The sequence below is a fragment of the Melospiza georgiana genome, chromosome 14 (genome assembly GCF_028018845.1).
Source record: "Melospiza georgiana isolate bMelGeo1 chromosome 14, bMelGeo1.pri, whole genome shotgun sequence".
Lineage (NCBI taxonomy): Eukaryota > Metazoa > Chordata > Aves > Passeriformes > Passerellidae > Melospiza > Melospiza georgiana.
Window position 1 is genome coordinate 17,618,396 of NC_080443.1, and position 19,286 is coordinate 17,637,681.

General features: G+C 37.5%; 1 protein-coding gene across 2 annotated transcripts in view; it reads left to right on the forward strand.

Moving 5' to 3' along the window:
* CDH13 (cadherin 13) overlaps positions 1 to 19,286 on the forward strand; it is a 441,709-nt gene that overhangs the window by 182,181 nt on the left and 240,242 nt on the right. For both annotated transcript variants that reach the window (XM_058034103.1, XM_058034102.1), the window contains exon 4: positions 925 to 1,041. In XM_058034103.1, the coding sequence (XP_057890086.1) occupies positions 925 to 1,041 (117 nt within the window). The remainder of the gene's footprint in view (positions 1 to 924; positions 1,042 to 19,286) is intronic.

The window sequence follows — 19,286 nt, forward strand, 5'->3', positions numbered from 1 at the left end:
TTTAGAGGCTGTGGGAGGAAGCAGGGGAAGGAGCGTGGTCTCTGGGAAGCTGCAGCTCCTGCAGGGAGAGCGCTGAGCAGATCAGAGGCAGAAGGGAAGAGAAAGCAAAGGTGTGCTGGGCAGAGTTTTCCAGGGGCCAGAGGCCACTGTGGAGAGTTCAGTGTAGCTCATAACGTGCTGAACTGCCTGAAGCTCAGACAGAAAGAAAGGCTCCAGAAAATACAGAGAAAAAGGAGTCGTGTGTACATGCAACTTTTATTTTTGTTCTTTCTGAGAGCATAGCATGAAGCTTTCTCTAAGAGAAAGCAAACGCCAACACAGCAAAACATCCAACACCAACAACCTACCAGCTCATATTTGAAGTTACACCTGGGCTTTGGTGTCTGATTTGGAGTTATAAACTTTTGGTGTTTATTGAGTGTTCATTTCCTGTGGACTGTGTTTGCAAATTCACTTTGTTCTGTTTGATTGAAAGCCTGGGCTGAGAAGTGACTGAGTGAAGATGATGTCTGTCCTCATCTATGTCTTCAGAGATATTATCATCTATATCTTTAGAGAAAATTCTCTAGAAACATTTGAAATGTGGCTTTTACTGGTCTTGTGCAAGTATTTGAGGTAAATCAGTCCTTGCTAAAGGTTTATGATTTAATCAGCTATCAGTTTAGGGTTGTAGACACAACTGCTTAGGTTTATAACTTGTTTACATGAGTACAAAATCAATATGGGCTTTCTACTGCCACTGAAAAAGTGCAGTAACCTGAAAGATTAAATACATGCTTTATTATGTTATCACTAATTGCTGGAAAATATACAATACTAAACTTAGAATCTGGTGGTTCATGGGAATTTTACCTAAATGTGCAGGGAAAGGGAATAACACCTGAATATCTGGAATTTTTACTCATTGGTCTTTTTCTTTTTCAGGAAATCTTAAAACTAGAAGGCAGCCTTGGAATTCCAAGACAAAAAAGGGCTATTTTGGCAACTCCAATACTAATTCCTGAAAATCAAAGACCTCCATTCCCCAGATTAGTTGGCAAGGTAAGTCAACAAACTGGGTCAAATTTTGATATTAAGTAATTGATCTATTACTCTTACAGTTTTGCAATGCCTATCACATTGGTAGGAACCCAGATTTCTTCCTACCCTCTTCCATCCCTTCTGCTTTTGGATTTTTGGATCTCAGGCAGCCTCTCTGTAGAAGTTCCTTCATTAAGAATTTCTTTTGGGGAGTTTAAGATGGGAGTTCTGGGCTCCTCAGGCACAAGGAGACGAAGCAGGCCCTGTTTGTGCTGCAATGTTTTCCTGGCATTTTGTCATCCTGATTTGTCCCTGTTCCTGAAGTGCTTCTTGGGCATCACAAGTGCCTTAGAGGATGCACAAAGACAGAAATGTGAGAGCATCTGGCAGGCTGCTTTTCAAAGGCCCTGAGAAACCTGTCCTCAACTAATGTTCAAATTACAGGAATTGCAAATGATCAGCACCTTGAAACATTTGGAGGTGTTATAATTTTTACAATCTTTTATGGGGTTTTTTCAGCATAGCTCCAATTTAGGTTTCCAGATGATTAATTTGGCTGGAATATATTGCAAACAGAAAGAGAGATTATGCATGTGTCAGGGGAGACAGAAGTTTTAGAGATATTTAAGATAATGGAATGACATATTCTAGGTCAACTGTGGTAATTTGCAACTGAATGCTGAACAAAGCATAAATAAAAAGGTTTGGACTCTCAGACCTACTGATTGTAGGGAAGAAATTCTGTCAAAATCAATGCAGAAAAGAAAAGCAGCTATTTCAGGTCTTTCTAACTTTTCAGATCTTCACAAGACAGGCTGTGAGGTTCTGGTGACCACAATGGATGTCTGTAGTAACTCAGAGTTCTGGTTCCTGTACCTGTGTCAGATCCTGCACAAGTTGGAGAAAAAGCTGTTCATCCTTCCCTTAAATTTAGATATTTATCATCAGCTTTCCATAGCTTCATGAATTTTTAAAAATTCACTTAGTTGCTCACTTCTGTGAGGTGTGAGGAACGTGTTTATTCCCTCTTCCAAAATATTTTGGGGCTCATCTTCAGAAGCCACATGGACTGATGGATCACAGCTCCTGCTGGGTGTTGGTTTTTCCTGAACCTCATGAAAAAACCCTTTGCCATCTCTGCTCTGCTGTGATCCCTGCAGAAGGACATTGCAGATTTGTGTGGTTTCTATGGTGTTTTGGGGAAGAGGCAAAACATCCAGAGAATAATTTGCATGTCATAACAGAGTTTCAAAAATGAGAAGGAATATGAAGCTGTCCTGACTGCATGGAATGGATGATAAGGGTAATTTCAGATTTTTGACTTGTGTGGTACCACCACGTGATCCTGTCTGGGTGTTCACATAGAAGTCAGGTTTCCAGTGTGTTATTTTCCCTTTCTTTCTTACTTTCCCTTACTTTTCCCTGCTTTAGCAAATTACCAGCGTGGTTTATTAATCTGTTCTGATTTCCTCTTGCTCTCCACCTCATGCTGTGCTGGCTGGAATTGCACAAGGTTGTTTGGAAGTGATTGCAGCAGCCAACAGGTGAAATGCTGATTAGCACTTAGTGGGGAGCTGGGCAGATGTGTGGAAAGAGGAGAGCAGAGGGAGGACAATTAATTGAGTTTTATTTCACAGTTAGGAATCACATCATAAAAGAAAAAAAAATAGGAATTTTAGAGGATTTCCTTCATGAATTTTTGATATATGTATATCAGGAAGGAGATACTGCACTGGACAAGTGAAAACAGTGTTTTGCTCAAATTAATTACAAAAAAATTTCAATTAGTATTTAGGTTAACAAGGAGGTACATGTGTCAAGCCTGTTCTCTGTGCTGTCCCTGGCTTTCCAGCATCCCCACTCAGGAACTGGATTATTGCCTTGCCATTTCCACACCCTTCACTAGGGTAGCTCTTAATTAAATAACTATCCTAGGATAGCCTGCTGTGCTTGTAGGTGGAGAAATCTCACCTTTAAGCAGGATTTAAGGTTTTACATATTGTGCCTTTGTGCCTGAGGGAGAACCCTGAGATTAAAACATTTTAATACAACCTTTGTGACCAGATGGCCCAGGCTACAACTCCTGGCTGTTATTGATGTGTTTTGTTTAGCTCTTGCTGATAGAGCACTGGGATATGATATTCAATTTTTAGTCTCTCTCCATATGCTGCTTTTCCGGTTTATTTGTCCACATGAAGTCAAATGAAATCCAAAGCAGTGGGATGCAGGATTATTTTGTACTTCCACTGTATTATTCTCCACTTCACCATGGAAATGTTTTCTAAGACTAATTTAGAGTGGTGGTTCTGTGCATGTGCAAACAATGGCACACTTCAGCTGAGGATGGCGCTTTTTGAAGTTTAATCCTCACTAATGCTGACCCCAAGGAGCACAAAGGGAATTGTGGAGATGCTCAACAAGTCCCAGCTCTTTTCCCACACTTCAGAAGAGAAGGACACCTGCAAAGTGAGACTGTGTTTATCTAGGCTCAGAGGATTTGCTCTTCGTGTTATGGATGGACAAATGGTGAATCAAGGATTCTATTCTCCAGTTTAAAGGAGATGTCCTGCATAAGAATGAATATTGCAATTGTTGGCAGGTAAAATCTGGAAGCCTGGTGAAAATTGGCAGGACATTTTATGCTCAGTGAAGGGCGGAACACAGAGAGAGTTACACCGGAGTCTTTGCAGGAAATTATTGAATAAATCAAACCCAAAACTTTATTTTTTTCCCATAAGAATTTTTTTGCTGTTATTTGTCTGTTTTGTCTTTTGGAGGGGGTGTGGGGCTGGATCAGTTATTTTTGATCAGAAACTTTCTATACTTCCTGCCCCTGATCTGGCTGTTAGCTGCACTTGCATGGCAGGACTGACCCCAACAAAATCTCAAGACTAGAAGTGGTCCAAGCTTGCAAACAGAATAAAAAATCTTTAAGATCAATGAAGTAGTGGTATGTTTTTTCCTCTTCTGAGATGTGAATTTAAGGCAAAGAGCAAATGCATCTTGCCTGTTAAAGCAGCAGTAGAAAAACACTTGAAGAAGGCAGGAAGCTGAAGAAAACTGGATGTAAAAAGCTGCTGCAAGCTGGTATTTTTGGTGGCTATACTATTTATATACCATAAATTGCATGCTTCACAGAAGAGAATTGCCATGGACTAAGAAAGCAGCTGTAAAAAAATGTCAAACTTCAGGCAAAAAATTGAAGTGTCAAAAGAGATGATCATGATCTCAGCCTGGGAAGAGAATCCAGACAGAAGGTTTGTAGGTTAGAGGAAGACATAAGAGTGGAGCAACAGTGAAACAAAAGCTGAATTAAGAAGTTTTTTGGTACCACTGGAAGATTAAGCAGAAAATGAGAGGGAGTGTAAAGCTGAGGAGGAAAGGACCTGGCAAGGATGGATGTCCTGGAGGATAATGGTGTGTGCTCACAGGGAAGAGAATGATGTGCAGAAACCCCAAAACCTTTCCAACACCACGAGAGGGATCTGTGTGAGTGATTATCAGCTGCTTGGCTGGGAAAGGTCTGAATCCAAATAATTGGCCTGAATCTTTGTTTCAGTTACTAAAAATGATGTGGAAGAAAAAGAATGCATTTCTCATAATGGAACTAGGCATGGGGTCTACAGGAAACATTTACTGGATTTTTAAGGATTAATTTTTTAATATCCCATTGTTTGTTTTCAAATCATCATCACATAAATGCAGTGGTTGTGCTGTGCCAGAGCATGGTCAGAAAACAGGAAATGGTCATCAGCAAGAATTTTGGCTTGTCCAGAAGACAAAAATATTTTGGTGACTGCTGAAGAAGTGGGTGAGGAACTTTTTCAGAGAGGAGATGGAATTACAGAGACACAAGGAATTTTGATTCCTTGAATAAGTCTGATGGCATAAAAGGAGAGCATTCTTCTAAAATACGTCTACAATTCCACGTGGGAAAGGCATATCCACAGATAAGGATATAGAAAAAAGAAGCAAACAAGGCAGAAAAGTGAACAAATGGAAAAGGGTGTTATTTATGAATAGCACTTAGGCAATAAATAAAGCTCTTTGAAATCCATCAAGAAACAAAGATTGGGTTTAGAGAAAAAATCAAGTTATAGTCCAGGTATAGTAAGACTGGGCAGAAATATATATGAGCTCAATTTGCTCTGCCTAGCACAAGCATTTTCTGTAAATCCAGATGATTTAAGTGAAAGGAATACACTGGTGTAATAACTAATGGACATAAATTTTGGCATAAGATTAAAAGAAAAGTTTCTGGTACCCAAAGAAGAGGAATTAATTTCCACCAGCAGTACTGAGGAGGGAAGACAATATTTGATAAATATGTGTTCACAGTTGCATAACACAGCTGCTTCTGATCCTGACAGAACAGACACCTCCAGTTTTCCTGCAACTCTGGTGTTCCTGAAATGTGTAAAACCCTGCTGAGCTGGGCCTGGATGGTTGGAGGTGTCAGGGTTTAACATCTGATTAAATCCATGGAGGAATGGCACACTCCTGACCTTCAGGGAAAAACACCAGCCTACCTCAGCAATGGAAGCAATGAAAAGAGCAGCACTCCATTAAATGAAAGGGCTTTCATTGCATGTCCATGAATTATTAAGCTACAGCACATTAATTCTCATTAAAGGATATGTATTTGATGTCCTAACAAACTATTAAGTGAAAACAGCACTTCAGATTTGTCTCTTTGTCTGAGAGGTGTCTCTTCAGCCCTCCCTTTTTAAAGAATACTGACATTCACATAAACAATTCCAACAGAACACATTTGTTTTCTTTCAGCTAATAGAATTTTATTGGGAAAATTTGCTAAAATACACCTGTTTACTTAAGACTTTCGGAAGAATCACACAAGTTGCAAATGCCTTGGAAAACTGGAAAACAATAATTTACCATAATTTCTTCAATGTTTGATGTTGCTAATAAGAATAAAAGAATTTTAAAACATTTGGGGAATACTTTCTAATCTAGTTACTATGGTTACAAGATTGTTGGAGATAAAGCAGTTATGTGGCAATGATGGAATCGAATTTTCTGAACAATATTGATATATCCAGTACCTAATTTCCTGCTTCATAATAAATCATATTAATGACCTGAAGGAAGGCAGCAAACAGAAGAGATTTTCTGCTCTAAAGCTGTTCAGCAAAGTATGCTGCAGTTTAACTGCCACACTGCTTGTCTTAACTTTGATTTCAGGCGTTGATAATTTTAAACTGTGCTGCAAATTAAGGTAGAGGTGAGAAAAAAGTCTGTCCCTGCCAGTAAATTGCCTATGGAAAGTAACTAAGATGAAATAAAACCCTGGAAAGTCATTTGTCATTGGCACAGTAACCTAATTGTAGGCTCAAGTTTAAAATGTTTGGATTATTTTCAGACATAACAGCTATTCCAACTAATGACTAGGGATGGAGAATGAGAATTATCATTCCCTAACCCCATTCTCTGTGGTTTTCATGGAACCAGACTGATTTTTTTGTTACCTTTCATCTTTACAGTCTTCCAAAATGATCCTGTATCCTGAGCTGACTGATGGGAAGTTGTTTTTTTCCACCTTGACTTTCTGTTTTGTTTCAGTTCAGTTGTTTGGAATACCCACTCAATCTGTCCAGTTCCTAGAATCTATTTTCTTATTGAATGTACAGTTTTGAGCAAAAACTGGGTCTCTGCATTCTTAGCAGGGCCAAATTTGAAACTTAACAAGATGCAGAGCCTAATTCTGTATTCTTGGATTGGTAAAACAGGATATTTGGATGCAGGATTTCTGTTTGTTTAATCCTTTAATTTATAAAGTTTCTTCCTACAAATCTATTCAGAGTAACACTTTATCTTAAGTGGGATGAGAGATGCAACAGACTTACCCAGCTTTATTTAGTAGAGTGATATGTTAATATGTTAACATAAAAACTGCAAAATATCAAAGTCAGGGAGAGAGCACTACCACAGAGCTTCCTTTAAATCAATTAAGATATTTATTTGATAGCTGTGAACTGATTCATACTGCTTCAAACATGATTGTTTTCCTGTTCCCTTCCAAATAATTCCTCTGGTTTCTTGTTATACAGTCAATTGTTAGCAAGTTTATAATACAATATAAAGCAATATCCAAATGAATGACATTTGAGGAACAAAATTAACTTATCCCTGCCAATTTACAAACTAGATACTGTCATACTGTCAACCTTGGTGCTTTCATTAATGAAAGACTTTAATAAAGGCATTTTGCAGCCTGGTCTGGCGACAAATTTGATATTACCAGCTGTGGCTTGTTAAAATGGAATTAAGTAAAGATGGTTGGCAGAGCATTTCCAGAAGGAAAAATTATATGTATTATATATGGCTCATCTGTAAGGTGGAGTAAATAGCTGTCACTCAGGGAACAACAGTAATTTTCTTCCTCCTCCCTAACTGCTGATTCTCTTCAGTGATTAATTGAAGAGAATTTTAACCTTTTTGTGTTTTGCCCTTGCTTTTATCATACATGGATGATTCCTGGGGTATTTTTTCCACTTACAATTTAGGGTGATGTACAGCAACTGATCAATAGGGTGAATAAAGGAGTATGATGCCATTATCCATAATGACAGCTGTGTTTTAATTCAGGAAACATTTTCCCTTCTCATTTCTAAAACATCTGGTGCTCTTTTCCAGCTGCCCTCTAAAGGCACATTTTTTTTAACCTTTCTGGTTTATCATCTTCATCACTTGCTGTGCAACCCTGTTGGCTGAATTCAGAAATGGAGTAAGTGAGGTATGGTCTATAGGGCAGAATGATGGAATGCTGAGGCTGGAAAAGGTTTCTGCAATACCTAATTTTGAAGTTAATGTCATTCTTCTCTATTGACCTATTTTTCTTTCTGGTCAAATATATAAAAACGTAAATGATTTCATTTTAATCAGTGTTCCACTGTTGACCTAAAACTTTCAATTACAAAAATCCCACATATCAAGTAATTTCCCTTTGCTTGTGTTTGGAAAAGAAGAATTCAGTTTGGCCACTCTACTTTCTCTGGAATGACTCACAAAGAGAAAAATCACTTTCTGCCACAGACACTTTGCTTAAACAAAGGCAAATGAAGAATTTAGAGAAATGTAATTTTTTGGGATTAACCTGCTTTCCAAAGTTCTGTGTTTAAGTTAGCAAGAGGGTGGATTTTTGGTTTGGCCATGATGTTCCTTAAATTTTCTCAGGCTGTTTATGAAGTCAGGGTGATTATTGGAATGTATATATTTGGTGTTTAAACACAGAATTCAGACCCTCCATGCTGTATTTATCTATATATAGGTAAAATGCAAATGTGTATGCACACATTTCAGCTGTGCACAGCAATAAATGACTACAGACTTGTAGAACTTATCCAGACTTCCATCAGCTCTCATTTTGGTCAGTGCTGTTGACTTTGTAGGTGTTTTCCTCCCATTTTAATCTATAAATTGCTGTTGTGAGTTCTTCTCCCTGTCATTGGAAATTCTGCTTTTCCATCCAAAAATGTCCCTTGCGCTGCTGCTCTTCCACACTTTATTTCCCTGCCATGTTTCCATCTGCCTCATGTTCCTGAAGAACAGGTGGAAAACATGGCATAAATATTTATACACATTCTGTTTAAGAGTTGAAGTGACTGTTAAAACATTTGCACAGTTTTGCCAGGGTGTTATTTTTGTAATATTTAACTTGAGCTGCAGTTTAAGCCAAGTCTTTGTAAGCTTGAGCTGATCCCTCAGCAGTGCCATGGAGCCTTGTAAGCACACACTAAAACATTTCACTTTCCTGTACCCTGCCTGACCCTGAGCATGCTGAAGCTGACAGAAATCCTCCCATCAAAGTGGAAAAGGAATTTTGATAAGGTCAACCCTCCTGGGAGATTGCAGAGGGAAAAAAGGACCCTTGGAGGAAATGTGGGTTAAGCTGATCATGTACACATCAAGTTAAAAACACTTTATTCAATGTGTTTTTTGGGAAAATTTTTAAAGTACACTTGGGAAATAGGATTTTCATCAAGGTTCAAACAGCTTCAGAAGGTTTTTATTTCTACAAAGCATGGACAAAACTATTAAGCTTACATTTCCAATTGAGCTTGAGAATGGAGTTGATAATAGGAATCTGTTCAACAATGAAGTCCAGAAATTGAAAGTAGTAGTGATCCCTATAATCCAATAACATGTGTCTTAATATATTTTTTACTTATTAGAATTGAAAAAAAAAAAGTAGCGTAGATGTAGCTGAGCTTGGCTACAACTTGAAAACTTGAATTCAGGGGCTATATTAATTTAATAGAATTCATGTTCAAGCCTGATTTACATTATATTACAAGTATTTTATGATAATAGAAGTGATGAGAGCTGGTTTCCAATAAATAAAAATTCCGTGCAACAAACCCAGCTGCTCTTATCAATGGTAGCACTTTTTGCACAATGACCCTAAATAATCCCCTCAGCACCACTGGGGTTATTTTCTGCCTCCTGATATTTCAAACTGGGATAAGAGGGAGCAAATCCTGCAGCTGACCTGATCAGGCAATGAATATACATGTGAAAAATGGAAATTCTTCCTTCCTCTCTGTCTCTGCCAAAGGTCTTTTCACTCTGCATTGCTCCAATTTTTTTGTGGAACTTCTAGGAACTTTGCATGTTTGATGTTTTTAAATCAAATTTGGTCAAAACTAGCCAAAAGGCTTGAGTTGGATCAGTTAAATGTTATCTTTTTCAGGAGATTAGACTAAGAAATCAGATGATTAGCAAAACAGGCTTTCCTCAACAAATCCTTTTCTACTTGACAAAGAAGCCATTGAATGTTCCTGAAGAAGCTCTTGTAGGGTTGGAATAATGGTTAAATCAGACACAGGGAAAGGGCAAAGTCTGCAGTGGGCAAATTGCTAATTGTGTAAAAGCAAAACTGTAAGGATCTGTATGAATTTCATGCAGCAAAATGGGCAATGCAGAACATCTTGAAAGTGTGCAAACAGGAAAATATAAGGAATCAACTTCCTCCAGTTTCACTGTGCTGTTGGGCAAACCTGAATTTGCTAAGGGTCACCAGAACACCAAAATTAACTTGAATTAATAGAATTTATTATGCATGGATTATTTTTTCAAACTCCTATACCATCATTACTGCATTAAGTAATTTTCTTATGAGAATCCTAATTGTCAATAAATCATATTCTTTTTTTTCTTAAAAAAAACTTCAACTCAATAATGATAAATAATGCTTTGGAAAAAAAAAAAGTGTAATTATCTGTTAATGAGAAATCATATAAACTTCATATTGTTTCCTTTTGGGCATGACTGATGAAGGATATTCTTTGTAAGTACTAGAAAGTTATTTTGTAAATAACAGAAAATTGATGGTATTTATTTCCCCAAGATTCCACAGAGATTGGTGGTTCCAAACTCTTTATCCAAGGAGGTACAGATGTGGTTCAGGCCGTGCTGCTGCTGTTTGCACCCAGCAGCTCCTTTCCTCATGTACTAGAAAACAAGCTTTGACCACATTTTTCATCTTGAAAGCTCCCATCCTGAACAGCCTTTTAATTCTGGGAACAAATGAAGCACATGCTCCCTGATGATAACTCATGTGTATGCATAGGTGCTTATAATTTATGGAGATGGAGACAGGTACAACCCAGGCCAGTGCAGCAGAGCCAAGAACAAAAAATAAAAAAAAAAATAAATCCTTCTTCACAGGCTTTTCAAAACAACTACTTTCTAGAGTTCTTATTGGCAACCAGAGTTAATTAGATTTTTAGAATTAGACAGAAATTTTCTCATCAGCTTTTTAAATCAAAGACTAGAGGGAAAATACAGCTCAGCTGTCATTTTTTGTCCTTGATTCTCTCAAGGAGGGACTCCCTGTTGCTTGTGTAATGAACCATGGGGACCCTCCTGCAGCAGCTTTCAAAGAAATTATTATGTTGAAGAGAGAGAGAAATTATCTCATTGCACATAATTTAGGAACAGGGCCTGCCATTTGTTTCAGTCATGAATTTACAGTCAGGAGATTTTGAGTTTCATAGATCTGGGTGACAATCAAATACCTGGCAAACAGTTCATGCAGACAGTTTTAAATCTATTGGAGGTTCAAAAAACTCTAAGAGGATTCTTCAAAATCCCCAACCTCCCTCACAAAAGTGAAATTCCTGTCAAAGTGGAAGAGAAAACTATAAACTACCAGTAAATATTTCAATTATTTTAGAAAGAAGGGAGGCTGTGCCACACTGCAGATGTTCTCAGTGGAGGGACAGGAATATGATGGAGTATCTCAAAATGAAGTGTCAAAAGAAATGGATTCAGAGCAGAAGAGAAAAAAATATTATAAAATAGCAAAGAGCAAGTTGGTGGAGTTCAGACTGGGAATTAAATCCTGACTGTGGCAGGTAGCTACTGCTGCACCTTGGCTTCTCTGGAATGTGGGGTCACATCCTTCCCATTCTTTTTAAAAAGCTCCCTAAAATCCTTGAGAAACATTAGGAATTACAGCCCACTGAATCCCACTCCTGCCCCAGGCAGTCAAAGCCCAGATGCAGCAGTCACTGGAACAGATAAACTTTGGAAGATCATGAAGTGAACAGTCAACATGGGTCTTTCTAAGGCAATTCATATTTCCTAAATGTATTGAGATCTGTGGAGAAGCTGAAAGTGTAGATAAATCTGATCAATAAACCATACTTGGGTTTCTCTACTGAGAGAAAATGCTTCCTTCTGCTAAAAATGATTGAAACATCGGTGTGGAAACAGATTTCCATAGGGAAGGTTTTGCCAATAGATATTTCAAGGATTTATAAAGTGATTTGTGTTTAACACAACAGAAATTATCTGGGAAAGGAGACATTGCAGTGACAGAGTTTGCAGATCATCCAAAATGAGTCATGAGACTGACAAGGAATGGGAAGATTAGAGTGCTGCAGAGTGATTTAACAGTACTGAAGGTTAGGACTGGTTGATAATTTTTGTCAAGCACTGTGAAATTCTGCGTGTTGTCACAAGATGTGGAGGCCAAAAGGAAAGGGTGTCCTTGGTGTTGTGCTGGCACAGGATGACACTGATCACCACTGCAGGGAGAATCCAGGAATGACCCCCAACCATTCCTCTGTAATTTTTGGTTCATTTTTGAATTACTTGTACTTCTCTTTGTAAAGAAAACACACTGCAGGAACATTTCAGGGTGGCTGCACAAATAGTTACTTTGCAGTTCTGTAATTCCACAAGCCATGTCTGGGTTAAGCTCTTGTTCTTCTAAATACAATTTCTATCATTCAAATATGTCTGGAAAGCAGAGAGAAGGGCTGAGGAATGTCTGACTCATTATTTGTCTTCAAATATTGCTTTGTTATTTAAAGAGTCATTCTGCATTTCCAAAGCATGTAGGCAATGGTAGAAACAAAAAGCTATTTCTGAAAGCAGTGAGATTTAAGTTTCCAAGGCCCACATTTGCAGTGAATTTAGGTGTCTCATTTCCTTCATCATGATGGTGTGTGTAATCTGCAGTTAAAATGGAATTAAAGCTATTTCTTCTGGCATTTCTGAGAATTTGTGCATCTCCAGTACTCCTATAAAGGAGATTTTATAATGTCTACTACAGGGTTTTAGTTTGGATCCTTGCTGCTGTCCCCCCTGGGATGCTGGGCTGGCACATCCCTTGTTTGTCCAACATGCAGGAATTGTCCTGGAGGTTGGGGTAATTTGAACCTGGGGTTTTTAATTGAGTTGTTCCAGGCTTCCTCTCCAAGATACTGCAGAAGGGTTAAATTTAGCAACTAAACTTTCTAATATAAATTTCTCCAATATTTATTTTTCTGTGGGTTTAATTTAATGCTGATATACTGTGCTGTCAATTGAAAATCCCCAGGATAGGTCAAAGTGATAGATGTAGAGAAGCAGTCCTAATTGATGAGAGATCTGTTTTCTTGCCCATTGATTTCTGTGGCTGAAATTGAAATGAATGATTTGCAGTTGAAATGACTTGGCTATTCTTTCTAAAGATCAATTTCAAAGCCATCTCTGTTCTTCATATTAGCTGGGAAATCCTGGGACTGTTTTAAGATCTTTCTGTATTCTAAACACATTAAGTGTAACCATAGAAACATACATATTAAGGTGATTTTAATTATTAATAAACTTGGTAGACGTTGCTAAATTATTTTTGTACCTCTACAATGGGTTGTTGACTGATTTACATTTCAAAAAAGTTACTAATTCCATTAAATATTTTTTTACTTCTGTTTGAGAATTGTGATCAGATGCCTGCAGCCTTAACTTCTGGTAAAAATTAAACAACAGTACCTGATCCTGGGGAAATTAACTTGCTTCATTAATCTAAAGGCTCTTTTTGCCTCATTAATTATTGCTGCAGTTTTACCTGCATTTCCCTTAAATTAGAAGAGAGAAAGGCATTATTTTAAGTTTATTGCTGAATTCTTTGTGAGGATGGGTGTGCTCTTGTACCTTCTTTATAGCTGTCAGCACATTATTATTCTCCATATCTTTCTATTTCCATATGAGACTCACTAATATTTCAGGGAGGTTCTTTTTACATGAAAATGTGTAGTAAATTTGTAGTAAAACAGGTTCAGTAGTGTATGTAATGTAATATTTGTTATCTTTGGATGTTTTAGTCTTATTATAATTGCAGTTAAATATAGGGAACAGCAATTAATTGCACCAGAAATAGCTGTTAATGCTTTCATTTGTTTTGAGTAAGGGAACTGCAATAATGATCGGGTTGGTAATTTTTGTCAAGCATTGAGATATTTTGTGTATTGTCACAAGATGTAGAAGCCAAAGGGCATCCTTGGAACAATGATCTGAGCCTGTGTGAACTGGTGAGAATGGGCTGGGCTGAGGTTAGCACTGAGCTGAGGCAATGCCTGTGAAAACCAGGTGAATTCTGGATTCACACTGATGGAACTGAAGTCAAATATGGCCATGGGGGATCATAGATTATCACTTAATAATGTCACTATCAGTAAGGAGTGGTTAGCATGAAGTGTAAACACCATGGAATGAAGTCCAGTGGTGTTTTTTGGGTGTGCCTTCTCTTTTCCCCTCATTGGCAGCGTGTCAGTGCCTTGGTGGGGCTGGAATTCCCAGCCCCAGTGCTGGCTGGGTGCTGATCCAGAGCCAAAGCCAAGGCACAGAGTGGCTGTGCCTCCAATATTGCTGCAAATCCAGCTGGCTCCTTTCTCTGCACACTGAAGGGCAGCAGGACTGGTTGGATATTTGCATTTTGCCAGTTCAAAATGGCACTGCAGACCTGAGTTTCTGTTTGACTCCTGTTTTAACTCTGTCATTGTAGGACAGATGACATGTTTATTGACACTGAATTAAGAAGGACACCAGGGACACTGCAAGGATGCTCTGGCATCAGGATCACCCCTGGGGTGGATCCACCTCCCAGACCCTGTTCCAGAGCACACATCAATGGGGCTTCTTCTCTTGGAAGCCAATACATCCCTTAGAGTAGCAGGACTGGATCATGTCAGATTCATTCCCATTAAACAGCATTAAACTGTTTTTTTTAAGTCAGGTTCAAATTGCTTAAGCTTGTTCTGGTAGATGGAACAGAACCTCCATGACTCCTGAGCTCATTTTAATAAAAATCTTGTTGTTACAAAAGAGGGAATTTCTTTCTAACATTTAGAATACTTTATAAGAATATCCCCCTTTTTCTTTTTTTGCTCTGGTTTATTCAGTGTGAATTTTACTTCTTGAATGTCTTTCTCTATTCCTTTATTTTCTTCAATCTCAGCTAAGTATTAAAATGATTTTTTCCACACTATTAGCTACATTTACATTCTGCAAGATAAAGAACACCATAGCCATTATCCACCAATCCTATGTATGTAACACTTTAGTAATTTAACAGCTCCAACTTTCACAAAATCTTACTATTAGCTTTAAATAGTATTTTTTGACTTTGAACAGTGTTATGGCAAAGCAATCGTATGTGACTGGAAAGCATCTAATTTTGTCAGAGTTAAAAAAGATAAAACTGCTAGAGGCAGTGGAAAAATATCTTGTATTTAGCCACAAGTGGATTAAAAATCTCAGCAATTTTTTGATTTTAATTGTATAAAAACTGTAATTAAGATTTAAGTAAAGATAAATTATAAATTCAGAGGCTGATACTAACTTGCAAGTTTATGAAATGCAGTGTTAAAAAAAAAGACAATCCATTATTTCTGTTGCCTACAATTTTTTTCTTGGCCTCAGGCCACCATTGGGCAAAATCAAACGTTTTCTTATAGAAACTTGTGTGTATTTACCCTCTAGTTCCTTCCTTTTAAAAGTAAATTTTATTCCAGTAATTCAAGAACAAAATTTATGTTCTTTGTGTGTTATATGGTTCTTCAACATTAATATTTTAATTCTTAATAGTTGCTGATAGAAGGCACCAACTATTACATTCTGGACTGCAATATGAAACATTTCTTTCCTGCAGTCTTAGATGTCATGAAATATTGTTTTTTAAGGTATATTTATTAGGAAAATACTTAAATTAGACTTTGATGGACTGGGTTTCACAGAACATTGAAAAACACACCTGCATATGGGATAAAAGCAGAGCTAAGTGATCAAAATGAATTTCTTTGAAGCTGCATTTAAAAATTTTTTTATTTACCTATTTATTTATGTAGCTGGTGATATGTGAGATAACAGTACCACACTTTAGGCAGCTTAGAAAGTTATTTTCTAAAAAGAATTCAGTACAGATTGTTGTGTTAAGAGTTTCAGGGTACAGCTCTCCATAGAGGTCATCCTAGACTTTGGAAGTGGTTCATATTTTAAAAGAAGATTTATATTTTAAGCCCATATTTAATAATTATTGGTTAAAACATCCAAAGGTTATCATGTGTAGTCTTTAAAGAACTTATTTACTGAAGTTTTAACTAAGCTTGCATTTCTGGCTTTAATTTTTTGGTTGGAATCTTCCACAAGAGTGGGCAATGCTACCATTGGAACGATGTGGAGAATCATTGCTTCACATTATTAAATTGCAGTTTTCTTTGTTGCTTAGTGAAAGTTGAGGAAAATATCTGTATTTATCAATGCACTTTGAGAACCAGGAAAACATTTAGAGCAATATTTTTGTGTCACCTGACTCAAAGGCATTTTTTCTTATGATGGCCAACAAGACTCTGATTTGGCTGAATTCTGAAATAAGGCTTCTTAAAAGAGATTACTTCAAACTTTAAGCACAGTGTAATTGATCAGTCAGCATTCTGTGGATTATTTGTTATTTATTCTCAGATATACCAGAAAATCTTACTTATACTCTTAAAATAATCTGTTGGAGCTCAAAGCCAGCAGCTGTGCAGCTCTTTCCAATACCCTTGTAATCCCCTCAACGTTTCAGATTATTTCTGTAGGAGATTTTTAGCTTTATGTGGAGTTTTTTATTCTAAATGAGTAGTTAGATTAAATCAGGTTGACATTTGTTTGCCAGCAGAGAAAATCAGTGGCAACTGGTTCACTTCAGATAACACTTGCTAAGGACTGTGAGAGCTTCCACTATGTAGAAAGGGTAGTTTAAGTTTTTCCTTTCCAAATTTGCCCTTTTCCACAGTTTCTCCAGGTATAGATGCCAACCTTTACACACAAATGCAAATGTTTATGCAGAAATATTGATACAAATATCTGTGTCAGTAGGAGATGAGACTAAAACAAAGACACCCTCACTTGGAACAGCAACAACTTTTGGCTTGCTGAGTCACACAATGTAGATGCTCTCTGCATTTAAATTTTATGGCTCAGCTTCCAGGTTTTTGAGGAAGGAAATTATAAAATTTGCATGAATTATCACACTAACCTAGAGCAGCTCTTTTCTGCATAAATTCAGGTTGGGTAATTGGTGTTGTTGCAAAATTGAATTAAATAGTTTTGCTAGTCCAGAATTAGGTACACAGAGTTATCTTGATGTGAGTAAACAGGAATAATTTTGTTATTGTCTACAATTTTATTGGTGAGAGCCCTTACAGAGGCACAAACAGGGGCAGAGCTGGTTGCAGAGGACACATGAAATAAATCCTTGGAGTGCAGCAGTGACAGGAACCATCCTGATCTCAGGGTGCCTGCCAGCACTTTGTGCTTACACCTCATCCATTCCTGTGTTTTTAGAAATGCATCAGTAGCTTTAAAAGTTCACTCCAAAGAGCTCCTGTATTTTTGTGCAGTACCTGGGAAGGAGCAGATGTTCTGTGTTTTGAATTGCTGCATGTTTGGCATGTTGGATCTGGGGGTACAGGCTGCTCTTATTCAAATCACCATTTTGAGATCAAACTGCCATTGAAGAAATGGCAAATCCTGCAGTGAAAATGTCAGGATCAGAGATCCACCCTTCATTTTCTTCTGACTACTCAAGTAATGATTCCACTTTATGAACTGAGTGCTGGGCTTTACTAAAACCAAGCAGAAGTCCCTCTGGTAAATACTTATTTTTTTTTTTTTTTTAATCTCTTCTCAGTGCTAGTATGATTAGGATTTTTATTAATACAGTAGATTAATAATAATAAGAGTGTCTGGTATTAGATTAAAAAAAGACATCAATGCTAACATTTAGCCACTATAGACTGATTTTGCTTCAAATTAGAAGCAGTCAAATTTATCAAGGTGTGATTAAAACTTTGAGTAACATTATCAGAGGTTTCTGCCATGTAGTCCATGCTAGCTCTTCAAACACAGTCACATGTGAAATTGCTAACAAAAGGTTTTCCAAGCATGTAGGTAAAATTTTTGATCAGGTTTGTGATGGCATTGATAATTTAAGGGCCAATATGAAGAAAACACAAATTACATTTAAAATAATAACTTTAAGTTACATTTCTGCCTACAATATTTAAAGAATTATGACTACTCACAGCTGTTTAGAATTGATCTCTGATGGTTTTGCATGAAAAGTGAGGTGGATTCACTGATAAAAATTGAAATGTGTGTAGAGAACCAAAATTAAAATCTCAATTAAAATTTTAAAAAAGCACAAACTTACTAATAGAAGTATCCAGTGCTTCATCATACTGAAATGTTTGAAAATTTGAAATATCCCAGATAATTGTCAAACACAGCTGCCATCTGCCCTTGGCAGAAGCACCAGCAGCTGCTGAGATGCAGACCTGTGACCCCTAGATAAGTTTCTATACACAGAAAAGTATTTATCTTCCTCCTATGACCTTCCATGAACAAGACATGAGCCATGGATTTGTTTCCTAGGGAACTAGTGACTGAGGAAAATCTATAATTAGATCTGTGGGTTGTTTGCTACAAGTGGGAATTGGGTGCTAAGCAGGTTCTTAAAGTATCCACAAGTATTAGACAGACTTCATGTAATCGAACCAAATTTAGAAAAAAATACCCTTCATCATGATATTTCTTTTTTAATGTCTTCAATTATAAAAATTAAGTACTTTTGATAGGGTACTTATTCCTCTCAGTTCATTTTAATTGCAAAATATTTTTACATTCAAGGCTCATCAGGTTGCTAGCTAAAGGAAAAATAAAATTAGTCAAAATCTTCCAAGAAATTTCTTCAGCTTCAGCTGAGTCTTAACTTTCAAGAGCGTTTTAGGTGAAACACTCTCATCAGCTCCATTTTCTCACTTTACTACTCCCATTCAGCTCCTCAGGTCGGCTCTGCAAGTTCAGTGTTTTATTCTGCAATTCCAATTACTCTGCCCAGCTGGAGGGTCCCACTTAATCCAGGTCTTGCTTCCTTTCTTTGCTGCATGCCTGGATCTGAAGATAACATTTGTAGCTGGGTCCCAGGGGCAGCAGAAGTGGCTGCAGGGAGAGCAAGCAGCCAGGGCTCTGTGTTCCCCAGGCAAGGCAGGGTTGGCACTGCCCAGCCCTCATCTGCAGATTATTCCAGCTCAAACGCTGCCCTGCTGCCCCCGCCCAGGGCCAGATCAGCGCCCTGTGCCTGTCTGGGTGCTGCACAAGGGGCTCTCAGTGATGAATTAAGATTTTGATCTTATTCAGAATAAATAGCACTGTGAAATACCTGGGAAGAGGTGCTGTAAATTGGCTATGTTCTCCTCTTTTCTCTCATTTCTTCCACATTTAGCTACACCTGTGGTGATTGCACATTGTGTATTTTGTCCCAATTGCTGAATTGCTGCAATTCCAAATCATCAAATGTGGCAATGTTACCTCTTAATTTCTGCCTTTTTAGATCTATGAAAATCTTTCAGTAAAGCTCCTCTTTAAATCCAAGTAATCCCTTCATTTGTTTGTTTGTTTTTAAGGGGATCTTTTGAGTTTTTCTTTTAATGTTG